This window comes from Embiotoca jacksoni, unplaced genomic scaffold (assembly GCF_022577435.1).
Source record: "Embiotoca jacksoni isolate LCO1_2020_lvr unplaced genomic scaffold, fEmbJac1.0.p SCAF_99, whole genome shotgun sequence".
Taxonomy (NCBI): Eukaryota; Metazoa; Chordata; class Actinopteri; family Embiotocidae; genus Embiotoca; species Embiotoca jacksoni.
The window spans coordinates 293,181-305,000 of record NW_027185457.1 but is presented as its reverse complement, the minus strand read 5'-3'; the positions used below and the strand labels follow the sequence as shown (position 1 = coordinate 305,000).

General features: G+C 47.6%; 3 protein-coding genes across 4 annotated transcripts in view; 2 read left to right on the top strand and 1 right to left on the bottom strand.

The window, feature by feature from the left end:
- cdyl (chromodomain protein, Y-like) overlaps positions 1-1,969 on the top strand; it is a 4,969-nt gene extending 3,000 nt beyond the window's left edge. Inside the window, 6 exon segments of the mRNA XM_069142214.1 lie at positions 136-218; positions 220-390; positions 580-752; positions 833-1,043; positions 1,198-1,341; positions 1,467-1,969. Coding sequence (XP_068998315.1) covers positions 136-218; positions 220-390; positions 580-752; positions 833-1,043; positions 1,198-1,341; positions 1,467-1,625 — 941 coding nt within the window. The 3' untranslated portion in view covers positions 1,626-1,969.
- A 1,457-nt stretch (positions 1,970-3,426) lies between these two features.
- rpp40 (ribonuclease P/MRP 40 subunit) lies at positions 3,427-6,168 on the bottom strand. Its single transcript, XM_069142218.1, has 8 exons — positions 5,975-6,168; positions 5,418-5,562; positions 5,261-5,329; positions 5,046-5,144; positions 4,514-4,636; positions 4,245-4,425; positions 4,027-4,161; positions 3,427-3,709 (listed from the first exon to the last, which is right to left on the bottom strand). The coding sequence occupies exons 1-8, from the start codon at positions 6,089-6,091 to the stop codon at positions 3,511-3,513; spliced, it is 1,068 nt and encodes a 355-aa protein (XP_068998319.1). The 5' UTR covers positions 6,092-6,168; the 3' UTR covers positions 3,427-3,510.
- Positions 6,169-6,300: 132 nt separating this feature from the next.
- Positions 6,301-11,651, top strand: riok1 (RIO kinase 1 (yeast)). Of its 2 annotated transcripts, none has more exons than XM_069142217.1 (17): positions 6,301-6,639; positions 7,200-7,407; positions 7,522-7,612; positions 7,772-7,841; positions 7,929-7,971; positions 8,106-8,198; positions 8,684-8,796; positions 9,099-9,179; positions 9,593-9,679; positions 9,771-9,908; positions 9,988-10,091; positions 10,185-10,291; positions 10,390-10,455; positions 10,543-10,659; positions 10,756-10,809; positions 11,080-11,196; positions 11,284-11,651. In XM_069142217.1, the coding sequence occupies exons 1-17, from the start codon at positions 6,587-6,589 to the stop codon at positions 11,395-11,397; spliced, it is 1,656 nt and encodes a 551-aa protein (XP_068998318.1). In that variant the 5' UTR covers positions 6,301-6,586; the 3' UTR covers positions 11,398-11,651. The 2 variants fall into 2 exon arrangements, with proteins under 2 accessions (XP_068998318.1, XP_068998317.1); XM_069142216.1 differs by having other exon boundaries at positions 7,197-7,407.
- The last annotated feature ends 169 nt before the right edge of the window (positions 11,652-11,820 follow it).

The window sequence follows — 11,820 nt, the reverse complement described above, 5'->3', positions numbered from 1 at the left end:
GTCAGGAAATAGTGAAAAACACCACAACTCGGATGTCTTGTGTCTGCAGACGTCTGAGTCTTCACAAGGTTTTGAGAGGAAAAAATAAAAAGAGATTAATGGAAGGTGCGATGATCTGCGTTCTGTCTCCTCCAGGAAACTCTGCATTCATGGAGGCCGTTGCAGCCAGTGGGATGTCAGGTGTGCAGAGTGCTGTTGCCGGGGCAACCAGTGTGACGGGGGAAACGTCGTCTGGAGGAACGCTCTGCATTCGACAAACGTCTGAGGTTCAGTGTTCGGCAAACCGAGAGCGCCTACCGTTACCGTGACATCGTGGTAAAGAAACAAGACGGCTTCACCCACATCCTGCTGTCCACAAAGAGCTCGGAGAACAACACACTCAACCCAGAGGTGAGGCCACGCCCCCACGTGTTACGCCACGCCCCAATCTGGTGGGTGACACCCATGTGTTAGGCCACACCCCACCCCACCCACCCCCCACCCCCCCACAATGTTAGCTCACACCCTAACCACACCTTCCATGTGTTGGACCACCTGCACAAACACACCTGAGCACCTGGACTCTCTCCTCCTTGCTAGGTGATGAAGGAGATCCAGAGCGCCATGGCGACGGCAGCATCAGATGACAGTAAGCTAGTGCTACTCGGCGCAGTTGGTAGCGTCTTCTGCTGCGGCCTCGACTTCCTGTATTTCATCAGACGCCTGACGGATGACAGGAAGAAGGAGAGCATCAAGATGGCCGAAACCATCAGGTATCACCAACGAGACAGGATGGATACAATCAAGTGAGTTAGACGCGTTGACCTCTGACCTCGTGTGTCCTCTCCCTCAGGACCTTCGTCAACACCTTCATCCAGTTCAGGAAGCCAATTGTGGCGGCCGTGAACGGGCCGGCGCTCGGCCTCGGCGCCGCCATCCTGCCGCTGTGCGACGTGGTGTGGGCCAATGAGAAGGCTTGGTTCCAGACGCCATACACGTCCTACGGCCAGACGCCCGACGCCTGCTCGTCCTTCACCTTCCCTCGGATCATGGGGATCGCGTCGGTCAGTCCACCACTTCATTTACCTCATTGTTTAATTTACTGTTTCTTTCCTCCGCTTCATTTTCCACATCGCTTCAACCGCCTTCCTCTTTCATTTACCTCAACGCTCCTTTTATCTCACCACTTAATGAACTTCGTGGGGTTTTGTGTCGCAGGCTAACGAGCTGCTGCTGAGCGGCAGGAAGTTGACGGCTCAGGAGGCGTGTTCTAAAGGTTTGGTGTCTCAAGTTCTGTGGCCGGGAACCTTCACACAGGAAGTGATGCTGCGAATCAAAGAGCTGGTGAACGTCGACTCGTTGGTCAGTCTCTCTCACACACACACACACACACTTGTTGTCTGCGTTGACATGTTTAAACTGTTGTACCTAATCTGTCTTCTTCTTCTCTCTTAATGTGGGCGGTGGTTCCACTTCCTGCCCTGCAGGTTCTCCGCGAGTCCAAAGCCCTGATGAGGAACACCAGCCGCAGTTCTCTGGAGCAAGCGAACGAGCGCGAGTGCGAAGCCCTGAAGAGAGTCTGGGGCTCATCGCAGGGGACAGACTCCATCCTGCAGTACCTGCAGAGGAGCACCGAGCTCTGCTAGAACCCAAACTGGGACCCGGGGCGAGGAGCTGGACCGTTTCGCTGACTCGGCACTTCGGAGCTAGACCACTGAACACTTCCTCCTTTTGCTGTAAACATTTAAGTTATAATTTCAGCAGAATGTTGGGTTGACAACCGCTGAACTTTCGAAGGCTCTCGTTCTGCCGATGCATCAGATGGACGTCGGTTTTGTCTCTTCGTCCACTACAGAGATGCATCCAGGACACGTTAGCCTAGCTTTAGCCAAGTTAGGTCGTAGGTCTCGTTAGCTTACATGTTGCTTCTCGGTCCTAACCTCTGCCTGTGGACTAAAAAAAACAAACTCAGCCAACTCTCGGATGGACTCGTGGCTTGCTTGTTAGCTAGCAGTTACCCGAGGGGTTCCACTGGGTACCATCGTAGGTCCTCTGCTGTTTGGTTTTACATGTTTGTTTTAGGTGTTTCAGGAAACCAAAGGACTGATCTTCATACATTCTGGAGGAACATATCGGTGTATGTTTACGGGTGTGCCTGTCAGACCAAACTGAGGGGATACACTTGTCTGTTACCTAAACAGACCGCCACTCAGACTGAACATTTACTGTTTAATGACAGGTTAAAACAGAAGGTTTCCACTGGAAGTTCTGCACAGTCTTTTGAATAAGTGAAATGCCCTGTGCTAAGCTAGGCTAGCGGTCCTGCCCCGTTTCCAGTCTTTGTGCTAAGCTAGGTTAGCAGTCCTGGTCCTCATAGGTGAAACTGATCTGAAACATGAACTCTTGACAAGAGAGCAGCACGGATATAAAATGTTGGACTGTTCTTTTTTTTAAAAGAGCAGTGTGCAGAATTTAGTGCCATCTAGTGATGAAGTTACAGATTACAACCAGCTGAATGAGTGTTACATGTTAAAGAGTCCACCTCGTTTCCAGCAGCGCCCCCCTCAGGACAGACAGACCTGTTTCAGCCTGGGGGGGGGGGGGGGGGGGGGGGGGCGCTGACGGGGACAGTCCGGGTGGAGTGATGAATTGTGGGCAAGTCCTGACACCGGTGAGTTGACTGACTCAGGTCTTTGTTATTGATCAGTTTGTGTCGGATTAAACTCTGATTGTGTCACATGACTGGATCTGTCATCTGGTTTCTGTGCTGCGTTCGCAGCGCTGCACTCAGAACCCAACACGCAGCTCCGTGTTGAAGTCCTCCACAGTCCGGATCGATGATCAGTTACCTGGAACCACGAGAACTCTTTTGCTTCCTGCTTTAATAAAGAGCTCAGAATATAAATGGACTCTGGTCCAGTGGGTTTTGATCAAGAATGATTTAAAACCTGTCGCTCAGCTGTTAATGTGTTCACAGTGAAGATCGGAACGTTTTGAATTGGACGTCAACAAATTAAATATATGAATGATCTGAGTTTTATAAAACACCTAATTCAAACGGGTTTTCTCAACCTCGGGCTCGGGGCCCCACAGAGGTCCCAGGACGGGCCCGAGGGGTCGCAAAGGGGGATGAGAGGATGAGTTCTGTTCTGGGTTCTGCAGATTTTTATGTTTTGATTTTCCTGATGAAACTCAAAACTTTTGGATGAAAAATGATGTCGTGAAAACAGATTCAGTTGTAGTTGATCTGCTGTCGTCAGTTTTCCAACTGAACTCTGATCAGCCTTCTCTTGAAGCTGTTTTTAAACCTGTCAGGAGGAGGCGCTGTCTGCAGGCGTTACAGCTTTTAAATCTCCTCAGTTTGAGTTCCACTGATTGAGATTTTATTTTTTTCAAATCAAAGTAATTTCATTCATGTTTTAGTGACAAAACAAACTGATTCAGCTACACAATTTAAAAAAAAACGTTTTACTTTGCAACTTTGAGAAAGTTTCTACAACGAAACCAAAAACACATCATGACGGACAGGCATCATGGGGGACAGGCGTCGTGCGCTCCTGTGGCCAGGTGGAGGTGGTAGGTGTGGTCGTGGAACATCAGCAGAGAGTAAAAGTTCTCTCCTCCTCTCAGGAATCCGTGCTCGTTGTCGCTCCACGATACGGGACTGTCGGCAAAACCGTGAACCGTCATCGACACCCAGGACTCCAACCGAGGCTGGTCCAGGTAAACCCTGCAGGACAGGTGAGACGTACAGGTACTCGCATTTTAGAAAATCCAGCAACCCAGGTTTTTTTTTTTTTTTAAAGACCCAAAACCATGCGAGACACTTGTGATGCAACCAATCAGAACTCGGCCAGAGTTACGGCAGGTCAGAGGTCAGCTGAAGGTAACTGAGGTTACTCAAGGTCATTGATGTCAGGTCAGCTGAAGGTAACTTGAGGTCAGGGATGTCGGAGGTCACCGAGGTTAAGTGAAGTTAGCTGAAGCAGGAGGTCTGTGATGTTATGTAATTAAGGTCGGAGGTCACTGCGGTAGGGGACGGCTGACCTGAGCTCCTGGATGAGCCGGTGGACGTCCTGAGGCAGCAGCAGGCCGCAGATGGAGACGCTCAGAGCTCGACTGACCGTCGTCTTCGGTTCAGGACAGACCAGCGACGACAGGAAGCTGCTGGGCGAGTTCTCGCTGAAACCACAGAAGAAGAAGAATCGATAGGAGCGACGCGTGGTCATGTGACACGGTAGCGCACGATCTGCCCGACGTCTCACCTGCTGACGTCGGCGTCCACGGCCCCGAGCCACTCGATGAAGCCGTGAGGGTCCTTTGACTGCAGGTCAGAGGTCAGCAGGGCGGGGCAGGACAGGTCTGTCAGTATGCGGCGGCTGACCTCGGGTCTGTGCGCCGACGAATCGTAACGAGACAGGAGGGACTGCAGGGAGGCCCCGCCCCCTGCAGGATGGAGGCATCGTGGGTAAAATGCAGCGAGGAGCAGGGCATCTTGGGTAACACACTGCCGAGTCTGGACAATGTAACTCACCTGGATGATGTGACAGCATGAAGTCTGTCTGCAGCTGGAGGCGTGACTTCAGCCCCGTGAGGAGCCTCAGGTAGCCCCGCCCACCAGGAGCCATGCTGCTGTCAGTCAGGTCAACAGATACCACTGCAGTACAAGTACACAGAGGTACGGTCACAGTGCTGCAGTACAAGTACACAGTATTGCAGTATTTTACAGGTGTCGGGTACAGCACGTTGTTCGTTGCCGAGATGCACGACACAAGACGGGAGGAGGGGATTAAATCTGGTCGATGCCGACGTGCCGAACGCCGCAACATTTCGGCATCAAGGAGGAAACGAAGAGGAAAAACGTCAGAAGAAGAAAAAACTGAAGACGCGATTTCATCAGGTGAGGAAGGAAAGCTGCATTAACATCGGCGAGGCTTTCCGACATCGGAGAGACCTCATGAAGACACAAAGATGTCCACCTGTCTGAACTTAGTTTTAGTGTTTACGTTCGAGTGCATCAGCAGATTTAGTTTCGTTGTCGTTTACAAAAAAAGGTGAATTCAGACCGAATCGGCTGCTGCTCCTTCTGTGGTTGTATCTGGACGGTTTCCCTTCGAACCCCAACAACTCAAAGGAGTCTTTGTCCAGAGAGAGAGTCAGGTGACCTGCAGACGGACAGACAGACAGACATTGTGCACTCTACAGTGAAGAGGAAGTGATGTCACACATTATGACATCTGCAGCAGAGAAAAGAAGAGAGGTTTTTTTTTGTTTTTTTTACCGTTTGGCATCAGAGCGATACAGTTGTCCTGATCGATCCGGGTCCTGTACGACAAACCGTACACACTCCCTGAAACACAGGTACGGGACAGGTGTGTGTGTTAGGTGTACAACCGTGTACGGGTGCGTGTGCAGGTGCGTGTCGTGTGTTTAGTCACCCTGGTACACGGAGGTCTCCAGGAAGTGTTTGTCCAGCAGTTCATATATGGGCAGCTTCTTGATCAGGTAGAAGGTGCTGAAACCGCTGATCACGGAGTCCAGGTGGGAGGGGGCGGAGCTACAGGCAGGCAGCAGCACGGACACCTGCACAGGTGAAACGGATGGACGTAAATGCGACCAGATGTTTACGAAGTATTTAAAATGTAAATAGCAGCACGTTTAATTGTTTCTGCAGCCGACACGCGGGTTTGTTCGCAACGCACGTGGAGATAATCTAAAAATATATTTCCGATACAGAGCGCTGCAGCCAGACTTTTATTTTGAAAGTCAGCGACCAGCACGCGTAAAGTTGGTTTGTTTTGCTTCTTTCTTTTTTTTTTTTTTTTTTTTTTTTTTTTTGTCAACTACTCGCACTTAGCCGGTCGTTAACATGACCAGTCACACCTGACAGGTGAACACACTCCCGCCGCTGTTAATTAGACTGAAGCTCTAATTCGTCCCCGGTGTGTGGACAGCAGCTCGCCCGCTAACGGCTAACATGCTAACGGCCCCCCACCTTGTAGTTGAAGTGCAGCTTCTCCACCTGCGAGGCGAGCCGGTTCTTCTCGTCTAGGAAACTGGACCGATCACACACCAGCAGATTCCGGGGAGTCTGACCCAGATCTGCGGACATCTTGAGTTCACCTTTATCGCACTTCTTTTTTTTTTTTTTTTTTTTTTTTTTTTTGAACACGCGGAGTTTGAACGGGAGCTAAAACTTAACCGCGCACTTCCTGTTGGTACCCTTTCATCTTAAAAGCCTCCTGAAAGGAACAGCGCGAGGAAATATTATCCGGAAATTCGTATAATTTATAAGTGAAACTTGAAATTACTCCGAAACGGACCTTGTAAATGACCGTTGTACGTTTTAAGTTGGCGTTACACGACGTGAAATGTTCATTGAAGTAAGTGTTCCTGAAAACCTCCGCGCACCGCTTACTGACCCTCTCCGGTTGCCATAGTCACGTGTTCAGACCCGGCAGTGAGGCGAACACGCTTTCTATGTGAGGAGAGAGATCGTCATACCGGGTTGATTCGGATCAGTTCGGACCGGGTGCAGTTGCTGCTGTTGGTTTTTCTTTTTTTGTTGTTGTTGTTGTTGTTGACGATAACCTGTGACGGTGACGTCATGTCGGCGGTCGCATGTGAACCTGGGCAGTTTGATGACGCAGAGGAGGACAGGTGAGTGTTGTTTACTTTTTTTTTTTTTTACGTTTGTTTGTTTGTTTGTTTCAGATGAACTCAGTCTGGAGGGGAGTTTCATTCTTTAATCCATCTGGATTTAATAACATGTGATCATATTGATTGATCCGTTTGTAGTTGGTCTCTCCGGGGTGTTTTATTGATAACAGGGGGGGAGCCTGTTAAAATGTTGTATGTGTGATGTGTCATCTCTATTCCTAGTTCAACCGTCATTTAATCAGCTGGGCAGACCCGTCCCTCTCACACTACCGAAATAAACTGAAAACGTGTGTCAGTATTCAAATACAGAGGACAAGCCTCTTCAGACTGTTTAACGCCTCTTTCACAATTTTATTTCAAATAAAAGTCAGTCCATTTAGGAAGTTTGCATTAATTATTTAAAAATTCAAGCAATCTGCCACATTTGCGTGATCCTGTAAGTTCGCAAAGTTCCCACAATTTCCCGCAAAAAAAAAAAAAATGTTTCTGACTAGAATCTCTGCTGAAGTCTGTCAGTTCAAAACTTCGGTTCTGACCAGTTCTGTCTCTTTCCGCAGCAGCCAATCAGATGTGTCGGCTGCACTGAATCACATCAGTGATGTCACTCTGCAGCCTTCGTCAGAGCAACAGAACATCAGCAAGGAGGAAGAGGAGGAATATGATGATGATGATGATGATTATGATGATGAAGATGAAGATGAGGAGTGGGCGTGGAGTTCAGCAGGAGATCTGACCAAAAGATACAATCGGACAAGTCTCAACTGTCAGGTTAGCCGCTCTGATCGATCAACCTGATTCATCTTTTTTATTATTATTGATGATCCTATTTTTGCTTTTGGTTTCAGTCGTTTGATTATTATTATTTTATTTTTTTTGCTTCAGTCAAACAAACAGAATCCGTCCAACAAGATGTTGCCGTCATCGACTCCGTCTGATAAAGCTCTGAGAAAATATGAACACAAGATCAACCTGGGTAACATCACACACACACGCACACGACACGCGCACAAACTCATGTTCATTGGTTTTTCTGTGTCACATCTTTGAATTAATTCGGAAATGTTTCTTACTGACGATCAATAAACGATCGTATTGATCTCTATCCCGATCAGCTTATTTTTTTTTATTGCAGATAAACTGAATTATGCTGACTCGGTGATCAATAAAGTGACAACAATGCAGAAACAGAAAGATGCCGGCACGTACGTCTGCACTCGGCTGATTTTTGTTTTACCTCGCTGGTCATGTGACTGAAGTGATTTAACGTTTTGATTGGCTGCTCTCCGCAGGCACAGAGTGAAGGACAAATCGGATCGAGCCACAGTCGAGCAGGTGAGGTTCACACATGAAGACGCTTTTATTTAGAAAAGGCGTGACGGGAAGTAAATGTGGTGATTTGACGTTTTGGAGAAAGTGAAACAGTTGAACCTGAAGATCAGAAAAGACGATTGTTTCTTCTTCTGCAGGTTTTGGATCCTCGGACTCGAATGATTCTGTTCAAGATGCTAAATCGTGGTCTCATCTGTGAAATCGACGGCTGCATCAGTACAGGAAAGGAGGTCAGACGATCGATACGTTGATCCATATTCATCCGTACTGATCAATACGCTGCACTATAACTGGACAGAGATGTCACGCGATATCACCACAGTCAGCATAATCTGAATAAAAACACAACTTGTGTATATCGTGTCGGTCATGTCAAAAATAATATACAGAATAATCTATTTAGAATTTTATTAAAATGTTTGAAATTAGTTACAAAATATACAAAAGAAATGTTAAAAAAAACATTTTTATGAAATACTGTGTGATCATGCATGAATTAATATACAGAATATTGTATGTAATACTTTTACTTACTACATTACTAATAATTTTTTTTTTTTTGTAGGCCTACATTATGTACAAAATGCTGCAGCAAAATAATGTTCGTAATAATGTCTGCTATACATACAGAGACGAGTAATAATGATCGGACATTCATTAATTATGAATGATGTATGTGGTGTCTCGTGGTCGCTGACAAACACGTGTTTTTCAGGCTAACGTTTATCACGCCAGCACAAAAGCTGGAGAAAGCAGAGCCATCAAGATCTACAAGACGTCCATCCTGCTGTTCAAAGACCGAGACAAATACGTCAGCGGGGAGTTCAGGTCAGTGTCAAACCACAGAAGAAGAGTTCAGGTCAGTGTCAAACCACAGAAGAAGAGTTCAGGTCAGTGTCAAACCACAGAAGAAGAGTTCAGGTCAGTGTCAAACCACAGAAGAAGAGTTCAGGTAGGTATTGACCATCAGTAACTGTCTGTTGGTGAAGATTTAATTTGATCTTGTTTACATTTGAGGTCCAGTAAGACCTTAAGGAACCGACCCTTTAGGAACTAAAACTTTCAGGAACATTCAGGATCCGTTAGGAACCTTCAGGAACAGTGTTCTGAGTTTTTCTGGTTTTTTGCAGGTTCCGTCACGGTTATTGTAAGGGAAACCCCAGGAAGATGGTGAGAACGTGGGCTGAGAAAGAAATGAGGAACCTCATCAGGTCAGAACCTTTCTACTGACACAAAGAACCAAGTAGAACCTAATCTGACTGGTAGAACCTCACTTGACTGATAGAACTCAGTAGAACCTGACTTGACGGGGAGAAACTGATCTGACAAGTAGAACCCAGTAGAACCTGATCTAACTGGTAGAACCTGATCTGACTGGTCGAACCTGATCTGACAAGTAGAACCCAGTAGAACCTGATCTGACAAGTAGAACCCAGTAGAACCTGATCTGACTGGTAGAACCTGACTTGACAGGGAGAAACTGAGCTGACTTGTAGAACCTGATCTAACTGGTAGAACCTGACCTGACAAGTAGAACCCAGTAGAACCGGATCTAACTGGTAGAACCTGATCTGACTGGTAGAACCTGACTGTGTGTGTGTGTGTGTGTGTGTGTGTGTTTCAGGCTGCAGACGGCAGGAATCCTGAGTCCGGAACCTCTTCTGCTCAGAAGTCACGTTCTGCTGATGAGCTTCATTGGGAAAGACAACATGTAATAATTTATCAATCACAGTGATTCATCTCCATGTACAGATCAATCAATGTCACATATTGATCACCGTCTTCCCTCGTTGATCGATCAGACCGGCTCCTCTGCTGAAGAACGCATCGCTGTCGGAGTCGAAGGCCCGGGAGCTCTACCTGCAGGTGATCCAGGACATGAGGAAGATGTTTCAAGACGCTCGACTCGTCCACGCCGACCTCAGCGAGTTCAACATGCTGTGAGAAGATCCTTTCAAAATAAAATCCCAGTGAGGAGTTTTGCTGCGTGTTTCTGACCCGCCTCTGACCTGTTGGCAGGTATCACGACGGAGACGCTTACATCATCGACGTGTCGCAGTCGGTGGAGCACGACCACCCTCACGCTCTGGAGTTCCTCAGGAAGGACTGCAGCAACGTCAACGGTGAGACGCCGCCGTCAGGTTTCTGACAACGCAATTCACTGCGCCGAGATTCAAACCTGTTGTTTCACATCTGTCTTGGTTTTTTTTTCCTAGCATTCTTTGTAAAACACGACGTGGCCGTGATGACGGTCAGAGAGCTGTTCGACTTCATCACCGACCCGTCGATCACCTGCCACAACATGGAACAATACCTGGAGAAGGTGAAAACGTCCATCGGGTCGTAACTTTGTTGATAAAACGCAGTCGAGATGTCGACGTGAAGACGATGAGTTTGTGTGTCTGTGATTTGCTCGTCCAGGTGATGGTCTTCGCGGCTGAGCGGACGTCGGAGCAGCGATCCAATCAGGACGGAGTGGACGAAGAGGTGACGTATTACAGCTGGTTATGGCGATAACCTGCTCTCTCTCTTGAGTCTGTCTGACCTTTGACCTCCCCCCCCCTCCACATGCAGGTGTTTAAGAAAGCCTACATCCCACGGACTCTGACGGAGGTCAGCCATTATGAGCGAGACGTCGACCTGATGAGGACGAAGGAGGAGGACTCGGCCATCAGCGGCCACGACGACAACGTAAGGATGACTTGGAAGAAGAGTAAAGACGGAGACGGTAGAGATAACGAGACGAAGGTGATGATGAAGCTAATGGAGATATGTTGTGTTTCACAGATTCTCTATCAGACGCTGACCGGACTGAAGAAGGATCTCTCTGGAGTTCAGACGGTAAGATGACCTCACGCTCTGTCTTGCTCACAGACTTCATATAAAAGTGGACGTAGCTACTGAGGCCGATGCGGAAGTGTCTTAAGCTGTATTACCACCGGGTGCCACTAGAGGTCGTCTCCGGCTCCATAGACTGTGTAATTCACTAAATTCACTCTTCCAGATTAGTATTCTGGCCGTCCATTTGAAAATAATCACAAACCAACAAGTGACATCGCCGCCGGTTGCCGCTTCAGTCGCCTGACTGACCTTCCATAAATCTCTTCTCAGGTTCCTGCTCTTCTGGAAGATGACTGCTCTTCATCAGAGGACGAGGAGGATGACGATGATGATGAGGAGGAGAAGGAGGATCAGGAGCAGAGTGAGGATGTCCCAGTGGACAAAAAGGTGTTTAAACCTTACGTCGGTAAAGCAGCGAACGATCAAGCTCAATTTGTTTCTGCAAATAGACAACATTTGTGTTTGTTGTTTCAGGAGAGGAAGAAGATAGTGAAAGAAGCTCAGAGAGAGAAAAGAAAAACGAAAGTACCGAAACACGTGAAGAAGAGGAAGGAGAAGGTGACCAAGATGAAGAAAGGCAAATTATGAGGATGAGTTCCTGTTTGTCGGTGTGGACTCCCGTCTGTCGCCCAAAACTCAAAACCTGGCATTCATGAAATATATAGGTCACCTGTGAGGAGAACGCCAGCCGGTTGCCTGGCGACCAATCCCAGCTGAGATAAAAGTCCTGTTTTGCTTAATCAGCGTCCAGCTGGAAGTTGCTGCGGGTTTGTTTCAGTACAGCAACACGAAATATGACGAGAAGCAGAGAGACATTTTTAATAAACCATTAAACACTTTTATCATCTTGTCCTCTGTGTTCATTTAACATCCGACAAACTGTGAGCTTCGCAAGCTTGTAAAGACGCTCATGTCAGCCTAACGTAACGAACAGCGGTAGCTAATGTTGGCTATTAAGATGATGTCAGCTGATTTTAACTATTAAACATGCAAGTAAACAAGATGATGTCA